Genomic DNA, 13,845 nt, shown 5'->3' on the forward strand with positions numbered 1-13,845 from the left:
ATACCGATGGCAACCGAACGTTCCCTGGCCGCATTATTGCGGTCTCTACAATCGACATCTAGCTTTGAGGATGCCTCTGGGTAAGTTCCGACGGAAACAACAGCATCAATATCAGCGCGGAAGCTAATGAAAGATACCAATTGGTCATCTCCTCGAATAGTCTACTCCCTACAGCAACCAGCTTCCTTTCTGTCCTCGGAAACCCACTTAATCTCAGTCTTCTATCTTCACAACTTCTCTCAGCGCCTGCACTATGGAATCACCCGGTTGATTTACACGTCTGTCGCAAGATCCTGAGTATATTTAACACGGCCGCCATCGCAGTCCTACATAATGATAATACGGATGAGCCGCGCCCGGTCTATGGACGAAATCGGAAGATCGAGCGTGAGGCCTGGGTGAAGGCTGTTGCTGAGGGTGCGGATGATAAGTCGCCGCGTTGGAGACATGTGCTTTTACTCGGTGGGATATTACTTGGATTTGAGGGTCAGAATAGACAGGGTTTACCCTGGCATACGCGGACGAAACTTGAGAGTGCTCTTGCGACGGCGACACAGCTTGCGCTGGAAGAAATGGATACCGAGAATGGTGTCGATGGGTATTGTGTTACAATGGTACTCAATTATACTTTTGAGTTACTGTCTGATATGGAGAGGAGTAAGATTGATTATGATCGCTTACTACCTGTTATGGTTCGGGCGACATTTTTATCTGGGGAGGGATTAGAGGGTGGATATTTCCTGGGTGCTATTGATAAGGATGTTGTCGAGGTACCAGGGAAGAAGTTCCGCTGGTCTTCTGGGTCTCCTACATTTGCCAATTTCTCGGCGATCTCTGCTCGGCCGTTAATTTCGGCTTTGGGTCCATTGTCAAGGCTTATTTCGCATGCTGTGGAGAACGTTCGGAGTCCGGATTTGGTTGCGCAGACTGTTGATTATATGGCGGATTTTGTCCGTACGTTGATGGTTCAATGGCGACAGAATAAATTGTCTGAAGTTGATGTTGCGGAAGAGGCCGATTTCCTGGATGCAGAGTCCTTGCAGAGTACTATTCCGGCTTTGTGGAAACTTCTCCGGAATTGCTTATATTCGGTGGTTATTGTTCTTCGTGCTGTGCTTGGCAGAACTATCAATGATCCTGCTCTTGCTTCTGCTAGGCGTAAGTTGAGAACGGCTATGTTCCACCTAGTGTTGACCCTTCGTTGACTAATTATCTTTCTAGGTGCACCATATCTTTGCATGCAGTCCCTTCACATTCTTCGCAATCTATACTTTATATCCTCTCGGACGGGACAGAATGGATCATCCCAGCAGGCATTTGTCTTCTTGGCTGCTGTTGATATTCTCTCGCAATATCCCGACTTAGCAGAGAACTTCTTACGCAGCATCAAGCCGAGTGATATTGGCCAAATTCCAAGCCATCCGGTTGAGCGTTGCTTGGATCTTTATTTCATGAACGCCGCCGAACACTTCCCAATTGTCTTGCCACCAAATGTGAACGAAGAGCTACTTTTGTCTGCCGCTTTTCCCTTACTTGGCAGCCGGTGCGAACCCACTTCTGCTCGAGATTTTTGAAGCTGCGCATAGCGTCGTACTCGTTGTATTTGCGATTCCACATAACGCGGAGCTGGCTGGAAAGCATCTTCCATTCTATATTGAGAACTTATTTGCCGTAAGTTTTCCCTTTGGGTTGGTATTCTTTATCTAATCTTTTTTCTAACATCAATAGGTCTTTCCGGAAAATTTGTCTGCCAGACAGTTCCGCCTCGCTTTCAAAACTGTCATTCAAGTCACTGCACCTCCATCCCCTCTGGCAAATACCCAGCCACTCCTCCCGACAATTTTGTTCGAGGTTGTTCGTGACCGAGCCATGCATGCTTCAACCACACCTATTGTACCCACTGCTCAGAATAGCACAACGCCTGAGCTGGGTAACCAGCCACCACTTTCCGTTCAAGCAGTGCTCACCCTTGCCTTAATTGATTCACTTTCGTTCCTCCGGGTTGACGATTTGAAGGAATGGCTTCCCTTGACCGCCGAGCTGATCAACGCAGTCCCAGACCGAGCCATGCGCCACGCTTGTATTGATCGATTCTGGCAGGCTATCAGTGGCGGGGAAATGGATGTTGATCGCGCTCACTGCTGCGTGGCATGGTGGAGTACCCGTGGCGGTCGAGAGATGGTATTATATGGAGGCGAGTCCGCTAGCGAACCTGCACCAGGATCCGGTCCTGATACGGACGAAGGACCATTTATGAGTGGAGCTGTTGGTGTTGTTGCACCGGAGAGTAAACTGTGATTCAGTGGTTGCTGCATTGTACAAGCGGGTTGATGATTTGACTATATACCAGGACTACGGTCTACTTCGATACTCTATGCTTCAAAAATAGATACACTTCGTTCATTTGGATATTAATTTGACATATCTATGTCTATGTGCAGGCCAGAATTGTAACGAAGTTGTGATTGTGACGTGTATGTTCAAGGAATCCCCGGGATACCGACGAGTGTAGTCCGTCTATACTGAATATAATCATCGCCAAAGAAAGAGATAAGAAACGATTCCTCGCCTGTAAAATATTAGCCATGAACCCCCCAAGAAAAGAAATCACGTAGTGACTGGTAGAAACCAGGTAAAACTCACGCTCAATCCTTTTAGCAAAAAACCTCCATAAAACCAACGCATAAAGCGCAAAACAAACAAAATTGCCCAGAACCATCTGAGTCCCTAACCCCCACCAAAAGAATCCGAAATAACTCGGATGTCTAAGAACCGAGTAAATCCCATCCGTAACAAGAACATGTCCATCCTTCCTTCTAGATTGAACATGATGATTAAAATTCCCGGCCGCATGGGCCATAGCCAAAGACCTAACCACCTGTCCAACCCCCATAAGAAGCAATCCCATTCCCAAGCACAGAGATGATAATCCAGACCCGGTTCTAAGCGGGTGGTTTGGGAATAACCATAATGTGATTAGACATTCTAGTATCGCGGAACCATGAGCGGCGTTGTAAGCCCATCCGTTTGAGGAGAGGAGGAATGAGGAGATGAAGGCTTGCGATGTGTTGTATCGGGCTGTTATGAAGAATTCGAGGAAGTGGAATAGTGAGAGTGATGTTATGAAGAATGGAATTCGCCAGGTTGGAGACTGTTGGAGTGCGGTGTATAGGGTTAAACTTGTTGTTATGCCGAGGGTTGTACCGAGGAGGAAGGCTCGGAGGGAAATTCCTGAGAGAGATTGATTGCCGGATGGGAGGGTTGAGAGGGATGGTGGGGATGGGTGAGTTGAGGAGGTTGTTGAGGAGAAGCTTGAGATTGAGGGGGATTTGGTTCTTGATTGGAGGTTTATTTCTTCTGCGTGAGGTTCGGCGCTGGTTGTTTGGGCGGTCATTTTGATGATCTTTGGTGTAAATTGATCTTTGGGTTTTGGATGGGCAATTATGCGAGAGGGTTGAAAGAGATAGAGAGAGGGAGAGGGAGAGGGAGAGGGAGGGAGATCGTCTTAAGGAGGGAAGATTGTCATGGTGATTGAATGAAGAGAGAAGAACAATTGGAGAACAAAAGGAACAATCGAAATTCCCCACTTGGCGGGTCATCCACTTCTGTCACATCCTCTTTCCACTACTTCGACACTATATTATTATATCAATATTATACCAATATTAATAGTATATTACTATTATTGTTATAGAAGTGATGATGGCTGACTCAGAAAGAGAAAAGATGCTCCGCGGCGAACTCTTCTGCGCATTTACTCCGGACATGGTGGCTGCACGAGCTCGATGCAAATATGCCTGCAATCGATTCAACAATACCTCGGATGAAGTTCCTCGTCGACGACTGGTAGAATTATGGCGAGAGTACGTATACACTAGTCCAAGATGGGGCACTTCGCTTATGACTTCGATCATATTATACACTCTCAATCACGAGGATACAGAATGCTAACACGGAGAACAGTATAATAGACGACAAAACACCCCTCCCATCACCTCTAACAGACCCCATAGCCGACGAGGCGCAATTCAAAGATGAACCCTGGATCGAAGCCCCTATTAAAGTGGACTATGGATTCAACGTGAAGCTCGGTGCCGGGGTCTTTGTCAACTTTAACTGTGTTTTCATTGATAGTTGTCCAATTACCGTTGGGGCGCGAACACTCTTCGGTCCTAATGTTAATCTTTTTGCTGGGACACATCCTCTTGATCCGGCTCTTAGGAATGGAACGGAGGGGCCTGAAATGGGGAAACCTATTTCCATTGGGGAGGATTGTTGGATTGGAGGGAATGTGATTGTTTTGCCGGGGGTGACGGTTGGAAGGGGAGTTACTATTGGGGCGGGGAGCGTTGTTACAAAGGTATGTTATATTCAAGTCACTTGTTAGTTGTGATTGAAGATGACCGGATGGTGGGAGTGAAATAGTTGCTTCAGATATTGCTGCATTGGGTTGTGATGCTAATTTGATATAGGATGTACCGGCTTTTCATGTGGCTGCTGGGAATCCGGCTAGAATCATCCGGAAGATTGAGACGACGATGGAAAATGAGGGTAAATAGCCTGGTATAAAACATCAGTTCTGCATGAGTGAATTGCTAGTATACTACTAGTAATATACTAGATAGCTGATATACAACCATACTACAACTAGAACTGTTGGTTAGTTATTCTTTGGGTAGATACGGTTAGTTAGCTGGCCCTGCATAGCATACTAGTATGATGCATACTGCACAGCAAAGAGGAATTTGGACATTGATTATACTCGATAAATCACTGTCTTCTTTTTTTTCTTTTGCAGTCTATGAGTGTAGATCAATTGTCGTCAATCAGTGGAAAGTCATCTGCTTCTCATGCTGTATCCCATCTTTACACTATGTAACTATGTGTGACTATGAAGTAGCTAACCACTGCAGTGCAATAGCAGTGCATTGTTTGTCACAACTACAGTCTCTGTTTTATAAGAATAAAAAGATAAAAAAAATACAAATTAAATATGCAATAATTCTCTTCGCTATTTTCATCAATCATTCACTAAACATTCATTAGTTATGTACTCATTGATAATAATACATCTAAATGTTGTAGTGAATTCTTGATTCTCCGCAGCAAACGTCACCGCGTCAAAAAAAATAGGCTGGAGCTGTCGACCGCTTCTTCTCGCGTTCGTTCATTCCCCCTCTCCCAAAATCTGCTCTTCAGCCTTTCACGAGTAGCCAAATCATCTCCCCCCATTTCAACCCTTGACTATTCATCAATGACTTCCCTTTGAAATGTTCGCGCAGACCCCCTCTTCCGAAAAATGTCATGGCTGAACCCCCGCCAGAGCTCTCATTCACCCCGCCTGGCACTCCCTTGAGCACCGCGCCTCATTATTATCAAGTCGACTCGATGGATTTAGTCGACCCGGAGGGCGCTCGCACTCCCAAGCGACAGCGCGTGGATTCTGGAAGTGGCGCCCATGAGAATTTGTCTATCGAAGCTGCCTCCAACTTACCTTCCACTTCCACTCCCTCGGTGGTGCCTGCTACAAACGTCAACCTCAACCTCAACTCCAACTCCAATCACATTCAAAGTCCAACTTCTCCCACCTCAACTCGTCCGTCTAAAGTCACCATAAATATGAAGTCTCCAAATGGTGAAATGAATGATTCTCCTAATTCCCCCTCACCCACTCCTCTCGCCGCTTCTCATCGTCAATCATCGCCCGATACCACGCCAGCTCCTAACAACCCAAACTCAAATGCCGCTTCCCTCTTCTCCTCCCCCGAAGCAAGTCCTCAAATTGAGATTGCCGACCCGGAAGATATGGGGCAAGATCCCAATACCTCAAATTGGAGACCATTGGAAGATGTTGTCACTGGTGACCCACAGGCAGATCCCATTGACATTTCCGATGTGACGCCCTTGGTCGATTTATTTCCAATACGTGGGACTCTGTCTGCGTACGATACTTTGCGTAGGATGGCCCAGTTGTTTGAACATGGTGAGTTTTGCTCTCAATTCTGCATGCCATCGATCGCTTTCTCGTGGATCGATATACTAACTAAACTCCAACTCAGGTGGAATGCACCATGCATCCTCTTGCCTAGAAGATGTTCAGATCTGGTTGACTCGTTGTGCGCAAAGTCCGAACCGTCTCACGCCGCAGACCTATCTCGAAGACCAAGAATTCTGGGAGCAGGTACCTCTCCTCGTTGAAGCCCTGCTGAAGCGCAAGTATGATACTACATCACAAATGCCCATTGATCGCCATCCCACTCATCAGTATTCTAGGACCAAAATTTCAAATGATGGGGTAGGCACACTGTCTTGCCTGAAAGCGCTTTTATCAGCCTATGTCACGATAACCCTTCATCTACTTGAAATGGACACTGCCGTCTTGCGCCATTTGATCGATGATCCCGAGCATCAAACACCTATCTCCATGTCCCAGCGGTACTTACAGTCTCTGTCATGGATTGTCTCATTCGCAGGGATTCCTTTCTACATACTCATGGAAAGGATATATGGTGCCGATTGCCGCAGCATCCTCCTGGATATCCGAGCACAAGTTCTGGGGCCCTTCAATTCCGCCGAGAGAGTCACGGAACACTGCGCTCTTGTCCTCGAAATTATCCCCAAACATCCTCAGATCACACAAATGCTATCCTATTTGACTGCAGTCCTGAGCGGCTTTCTTGATTCTTCGCTCGAGTCATATGCCAACGAAGCCCCCGACGAGATTATCTACGGTTCGGGAAAAACAGACGTCACACCTTCTACTGTACCAGAGCAGCTGTACACTATGCTTAAATCGGTTGATCTCAAATATCAAGAATGGATAGCAAAGAAATCACCTTGTCTCTCCTCTGAATACAGTGAGAACCTTCAACGACAGATTCCCCGTGCCATGATAGCCTTTTGTCGCCGATCCGACGATTTCATTCAAAAGCTTTCGACAGACCTCTCTATCGACCTTCCAGATGATACTGATTCAGAAGAGAATACTCGTATCCTTACAGAGCTATGGAAATTCGGCGTGCTGAAGAAGCAGATCATGGAAGGTCGAATGGAGCTTCGAGTACATGGCGTCGAAAAGATGCAGAGTGAGCTGATCAATGTATGGAAGGAAAACATATGTCAAACTCCTGACGGTGTTTCTTCCCCATTTGTCCAGTCTCTTGTTCGCTTCATCAAAGGGTCTAAAATAGTCGACTATCTTGTCGGTGTCGATTCACATCCTCAGCTCATTAGTCGGAGCAGCAATATTGTTGGTTTCTTAGTCGTGACGTCCACCTACACTGATCACGAAACGGACATCATCTGGAAGGCTGTGACAGAAAGCCAAGACAACCGTATCGTGTCTGAGGTCTTGTCGATGCTAGTCCGTACTTTTTACATGCACACAACCGCCTCCCCAGCATTGCTTTACATATGTGAGAAGGTCTCGACTCTTCCTCTCGACAGGTTTGATTCTCACGTCCTCGAGCTCTGCAACACCTTATTGGGTCAAACGATTGCCACCCCCAACCAGGGTCACACATCCGTGGATCAGCCGGATCCCAAGCATGCCCATGCGATCCCTCTACGACTTTGTGTTCGCTTAATCCGAGAGAGCACAGTAGCGGAAGGGCTTTCGGCCGACCAGCGGACGCAGTTGCAGACATTTGGCAGTAATAAGCTTACTGATTTCATCAAGGCTGGGATCAGTGATGATGACCGAATGGAGATGTATGAACGCTGCATTCAAGATATTGCCGAGATGAATCGATTCACGACAGGCAGTATTCATGCACTGAATGCTTTAATTCCGCAGTGGGATACGCAGGAAATAAGGAAATTGGCTACAGACTTCGATTTGACCCGATTGGTGATCAATGACATGTTGAACACTGTCACCAGCACTAACTTTGATTTTGCGGACGGTTTCTCTCAATACGGCCTGGTTTCACGACTTGAGATTCTTTTTCGGTTGATCAGCCTGGCTCCGGAAACTATCACCCCAGAGCTCGGAAGTGCATTGTGGAATGAAATCCTTTTATCGACCAAGATGGGTTCTGAAGGGCACTTGGCTGTCTGGGCCATGATGGTCTCTTCTCTGAGAAGCAGTACTTCTCTGAACCCATTTCTCGACCGTTGTATCCAAGACTATATGTCTCATCTCACACCGAAGGATTATGACCATGAACTCTTCTTGTTTGCGAAACAATCTGTCAATTATGAGATTCGGTTCAAGCCAACATCTACTGCTGGTGAGAATGAAGTCGTGTTTATCCCTGGAATGGATCGTATCTGGGATATCATACTTACGGCCCCGCCTGGCACAATCGAGGCCGAAGCAACGAAATTCGCAATTGAGGTTTATTTAGATCATCAGATCATTCGAAATTCTCCTCGATCTGCGGTGGAAGCTACCCACTTTTCCATCGTGGGTCGCTGTGTGGACCAGCTTAAATCATCTGCTGCCAACATGAAGTCTAGAACTAAACCGGAAGCTGCCTCTTCGAATGGCTCAACAGCGATGGATACAGGAGGCGAGAGTCATGAAGATCAATTGGATGAACTTATGTTCAAGCGCTCGCTCCTATTTCTACATCAGCTGCTGGATGGTCTACGGTCTCGGCCTCGTTACAGTCCACCTCAGGGCCCGCCGCCAGCGTTACCCCAGAGACCGCTCAAAGGCAACGCGTTGGATATTCGCTGGCAATCTTTTAATGGGGGCACATCCTCGAAAATCCAGCTTCTCCGCACTGGTGATCTATCCACGGCATCCGAATTGGTGGAGCGGCTCACCCAGCTTACTGGATTTTCGAAGTTTACGATAATCGGCGGTGGTGCTCGATTGGACCTGCTTGAAAAACCAGAGACCCCCCTGAAAGATATCAAGGCTCTTCAGTCAGGACTTCTGATGATTCGCAAGGCACAGGATGCGGAAGAATTACATCGTACCAACAAAGGCCGAGCACTCACATCTTTGGACTCTGAAGTGATGAAGCACTTTGATGAAATCTATCCTTTCCTCGCACTCAGTGAGGATCTTGCTCAACAGACATTCTCATTCCTCATTACTTTTCCACCAAAAGATTGGGCCATGGAGCGTGTGAAGTCTCAGGACAGACAAGCTAGCGATCTTTTCCCATTTGATCAGCCTTACGTCGCTCGTTACATGCTCCATACACTTCGGCATTGCATTGACGATGAAGCCTCCGAGGTGTCCCCGAATTATGAATTTATCCGCCACAGTGTGGATGTTTTGCTGCAATTCCTGATGACCGACGAATTATCTAATTTCAAAACTGCGTCCGCCCTTGCTACAACTGCCGTAGAGCTTTTGCTGCGTCTTATCACCATGTACCCACTTGAAAATCACGACCTTGAGTTGTTTCCTGAGCCGCAGCCGCTTGTCAAGCGACTTTTGTATTTTATCGAGAGGCCTTCCTCGGCTCAGGCTCCTCCTCCCATCATCCAGAGCGAGAAGTTAGTATGCCACTCCTTTGCCATCATCGTTGAAGCCTCGATGCGAGACCACAAATTTTGGATGACAGTGAAAAGGGAGATCCAAGTCGATGACTTGCTTCAGAAGCTACTGCTCAAACAGGGACACCAGACAAGCCGCAATGATGTCGCCGAGCAAATAAACAAGGCATGTGGTTCGCCCTCGAAGCAATCACAAAAAGGCAAGGGTGTTGATGGAAGACCTATCTCCATATCACCTGCGGAGAACCCATCGCATATAGACATGCTGGTGACTATCTGGCAGTCGCTAGTCAAGATTATTCCGAATACGCTTGACTATGCCACCCAGAGTGCAGAGTTTTTCAAGGTCTGTCAGTCCGTCTTTCAGACGGTCACGGGCTCAAGTCATTGCGATGTGACTCTCGACGAATACGTTGCCCAGTGGAGTGATGTTTTGTTCAAACGGCTTGCTCTGCGAACCGAGGAAGTAAGTGAAGTCTTCCTTGTACACAATCCTAAGTTTCCACTAATCACTCCCTAGTTCGTCGGTCGTGAAACTGTTGATCACCTGGTCTTCGGTCTGGCTGATCTGCTAGAGAAATGCCTCGAAACAGCTGATCTGGCTCATGTTGATATCCAAACTCCGTACAGTTCCCCTGCTCGAAGATATATGAAAGTTCTATTGGCTAACCCTTCTTAGTGGAATTGGCGAAAGGATTCTCTGTGAACATCTTTTTCCAGACCTTTCCCCCGATACGTCCTCTGACATTGATCGCTTGATTAACCCACAAGTCCCCGTTCTACACACCGGCACACGTCATAAGCTTTTGAGCATTGTCTACTGGCTATCTAGACGAGATGATAGTAGTGTGACATCAACGATCAAGCAACTAGCAGGTCTAATCCCTCGAGGTAAGTTTCTTCGGCGGTCATCTTTGTATTCTATGTCCCTGTGCTGACTCTACCAAAGACCAGCAGTGCAATGGTTCGTGGGTTGTTGACCGCGCCAGAACGCTCCGGGCCCCGGAGGGCTATGCCGGTCTCACGAATCTCTCAAACACTTGCTATCTGAACTCGTTGATGACCCAGCTCTTCATGAATATCGAATTTCGTGACTTCATTATGAAGCTCCAATTTTCTGACTCCATCTCCTCTCAAAGACTTCTCGACCAGACTCAAAAGGTTTTCGCCCTTATGCAAAACTCGTGGCTGAAAAGTGTCGATCCTGTGGATTTTGTGGAAAGCATTCGCACTTATGATAACGAGGCGATAGATGTTACCATTCAGATGGACGTTGATGAGTTCTACAATCTCCTGTTTGACCGATGGGAGGCCCAGATTGCGGATGGTGAGGAGAAAAAGAAATTCCGCTCATTCTACGGTGGCCAGCTTGTTCAGCAGATCAAATCCCAAGAATGCCCGCACATATCAGAACGATTGGAGCCATTCTCTGCGATTCAATGTGATATCAAGGGAAAGGCAAACCTTGAGGAGAGTTTACAGGCCTATGTTGAGGGAGAGATCATGCAAGGGGGTAAGTGAGCGGCGGCATCTTAAACTAGCTACGATTATCTGACCTCCCATTTTAGATAACAAGTATTCTTGCACATCCTGTGGCCGTCACGTGGATGCCGTCAAAAGGTGAGGCAATATTCTTCGAGATACATCTTGTGATAGACCCCGGGTTGCTAATATGTATCATCAGGGCCTGTTTGAAGGAGGTGCCAGACAATCTCATCTTCCACTTAAAGCGATTTGACTTTGATATGGTCACCATGTTGCGAAGCAAAATCAACGACCAGTTCAAATTTCCTCAGACAATCGATATGTCACCGTACAATGTCGAATATTTGTCGGACCCCGATCATCCCGTTGAGCCAGACACCTTCGAGCTCGTTGGTGTGCTTGTACATACCGGAACAGCGGAATCGGGACACTACTATTCGTACACACGGGAAAGGCCAGACGACGGAAATACACCGTCATGGGTAGAATTCAACGATGCGGATGTCACCCGATTTGATCCTTCACACATCGCAGATCAATGCTTTGGCGGCCCAACTGAAGCCATGCATAACGTCAACGGCGCTCCAATAAACAAGCTCTGGAATGCCTACATGCTATTCTATCAGCGTGTATCTTCTATCGAGAAGTCTCGGGAAATCTACAAGCCTGCTAACCCCGGTTGGCCAGTCCGTACTTCAGTACCCATCCCCTTGGCCAATCATATCACCATGGCAAATGAGATCTTCATCAGATTTTATTGTTTGCTCGATCCGGTATACACCAGTCTTGTAGCTCACCAACTACAGCAGGTGCAGGCTATCTCTGAGTCTTACCCAGACAAGCAAAGATCCGAGCTATTAGCTGTCACTGTCGGATTGGATACCTTCGAACAACTGGTAGCGCGGAACAAGGGCCACTTGGGACTCGATAACATTGTCACCGAGCTTTACAGTCTTCTTAGACGAAGCCCGAATACCGCCTCGCGGGGCTTGTGGTGGTTCTGTGAACATCCAACCTCGATCAGCAATTTGGTGTTGAAGACAGCTAATCCAGATGCAATGGTCCGCCTCCACGGATTGAACTTACTCATTACAGCACTGGAGCATTATCAGAAGGCCTTGCCTCAAATGGACTTGGGAGATGATGAGCGAGAAACCTCCCAGATCCAACTGGAACGGATTGTCGAGAATATTGTTGATCTTTTCGAAGACTTATGGCCGAACATTCTTACAGTGGCTCGCGCTTGGGACGATTATTTCGAGTTCTTCTGTCGTCTTGCCGCGGCTGGTATTGGTCATGTCGGTGTCATGCTCGATCATGGAATTTTAGTCAAGTGTCTGGATGTCCTGTGGCTTGATGTCCACGACAAAGCGGGACTGAGGGGCTCATATCTGCACTACAGCAGATTGGTTGAGAAGGGACGCCGGTTCTCATACGAACAACTGATGAACCTCTGCACGGTCCTCTTGATGAATATTGATCTTTCCTTGGACCCGGTTCCCAGTAACGAACAGCGAGCCTTGACTTCTGGCAAGTATCCACCAAACATCAAGGAAGCGAAAATATTGACGGCCACGAACGACGGGGGGTGTCTTTCTTTGCTGGTGAAGATTTTCCAGAACGAGCAGTTATCCGATTTACCGAATGCTAGGCACATCATTGCTTCTTATCTAGCTTCTGAGCCGGATGCCGGACTGCTTGACAACATTGTCAAGACTCTCGAAGCTGGCTTGCGGATGTCGCCTGCCGACGTCTGCATCCCTTATCTTGAGGCTGCTCTTGTCTTCTGTAAAGAGAGCCCGGATGAAGCGAGCGTTCTTGGTATGATTGATCATGTTGCGAAGGGGGTTGACAGCATCAACAATGTCGCTGGCACGGAACACCTTGAGTTCTTCATCTATCTGTGTGGAGCAGAAAATGAGCGAGTAGGCCTGTCTCGTGTTTGGTTCAACTCAGCTGTTCAGGAGCGAATTCCCGACTTCGCTCCTCCACTGCTAATTGATATCGATCGAACGGTCCGCAAAAGTACATTTGAGCTCGTCTGTAAATTGTTATTTGTTCCACAAGATCAGTTGACAGATGATGCCAAAATTCGCTACTCGCTAATTGCACATGAACTGCTCCCGGCTTGCCTGATGCGGGTCTCCAGATCATTTACTGAAGTCGAGCAACAACAACCTGTGGAATCCGGACAGGTGGTTATGATAGCTACTGTGATCCGTAACTGCCTGGACCTATACTATGATGAAAGCCTTGATGAAGATTTGAAGGTCATGGAGCAAGGGAATAGTAAGATTTCCGACCCTCGTACCTAGTGCATCCCCCCTGTTAACACATAATCAGACGCTCTCAATATTCTGCATCAACTGACTGTTGAAGCACCCGACGATATTGTCTCAGGTATGCGTCCCTATTCATCAAGATCACGCAACCATCCCTATCTCTAACCACTGGGGTCTCCCAACCAGAGTCCGACATGCCCTCCCCAGACGAGTGGGAAAATACTTCTCCTATGGCCAGCGACGACGAAATAGGGCTTGCAGTTTCTCCCTAGATGCAATTTCCATGCCTCACCCCCGCCACATTGTACTTTTGTGATGACACTATCTCCCTTTCTACGTGTGTTTTTTGGCTTTGCTTTTCTTTTTCGGAAATCGGGATTCTTTCAGTGATGGCTTTGATCAAGCGAAACCTTTTTCCCGAGTGATAGCTATGGATTATGTAAATTTTGTCATGACGCGCCATGCATCCTACGTACGATTTTATGACCGACATTTGTTTGATTTCTTGATGTTCTCACGGTTGGTGTTTGGTGTTTGGTGTTTTTCTCGTTCTAGCTTCGAGCTTCGTGCTTCGAGTTCGAGTATGATTTGCTAGTCGAGATAAATTTAATGGCTTGTGGTA

The 13,845-nt window shown here is 47.2% G+C and overlaps 3 protein-coding genes across 3 annotated transcripts; all 3 read left to right on the plus strand.

Annotated features, from left to right (window-relative positions):
* Window positions 1-6: 6 nt before the first annotated feature.
* pex8 (putative peroxisomal membrane protein Pex17) lies at window positions 7-2,298 on the plus strand (the record flags this gene model as incomplete). Its single annotated transcript, XM_056642717.1, is given in 5 exon segments — window positions 7-80; window positions 161-1,158; window positions 1,222-1,493; window positions 1,504-1,671; window positions 1,729-2,298. 5 exon segments carry the CDS (start codon window positions 7-9, stop codon window positions 2,296-2,298), a joined length of 2,082 nt encoding a protein of 693 aa, XP_056502129.1.
* Window positions 2,299-3,672: 1,374 nt separating this feature from the next.
* N7469_003798 (sugar O-acetyltransferase) lies at window positions 3,673-4,559 on the plus strand (the record flags this gene model as incomplete). Its single annotated transcript, XM_056642718.1, has 3 exons — window positions 3,673-3,863; window positions 3,964-4,360; window positions 4,473-4,559. Coding segments are annotated over 3 exons (675 nt in total), but the record flags the coding sequence as incomplete, so codon positions are not given.
* A 745-nt stretch (window positions 4,560-5,304) lies between these two features.
* On the plus strand, window positions 5,305-13,495 carry N7469_003799 (uncharacterized protein; the record flags this gene model as incomplete). The annotated part of the gene is made up of 8 exons (XM_056642719.1): window positions 5,305-6,059; window positions 6,127-9,922; window positions 9,977-10,080; window positions 10,136-10,347; window positions 10,406-10,969; window positions 11,025-11,076; window positions 11,141-13,255; window positions 13,321-13,495. 8 exons carry the CDS (start codon window positions 5,305-5,307, stop codon window positions 13,493-13,495), a joined length of 7,773 nt encoding a protein of 2,590 aa, XP_056502131.1.
* Between the last annotated feature and the right edge of the window lie 350 nt (window positions 13,496-13,845).

This window comes from Penicillium citrinum, assembly GCF_028827155.1.
Source record: "Penicillium citrinum strain IBT 23319 chromosome Unknown utg000003l:1.0-4596430.0:1.0-4598250.0, whole genome shotgun sequence".
Classification (NCBI taxonomy): Eukaryota; Fungi; Ascomycota; class Eurotiomycetes; order Eurotiales; family Aspergillaceae; genus Penicillium; species Penicillium citrinum.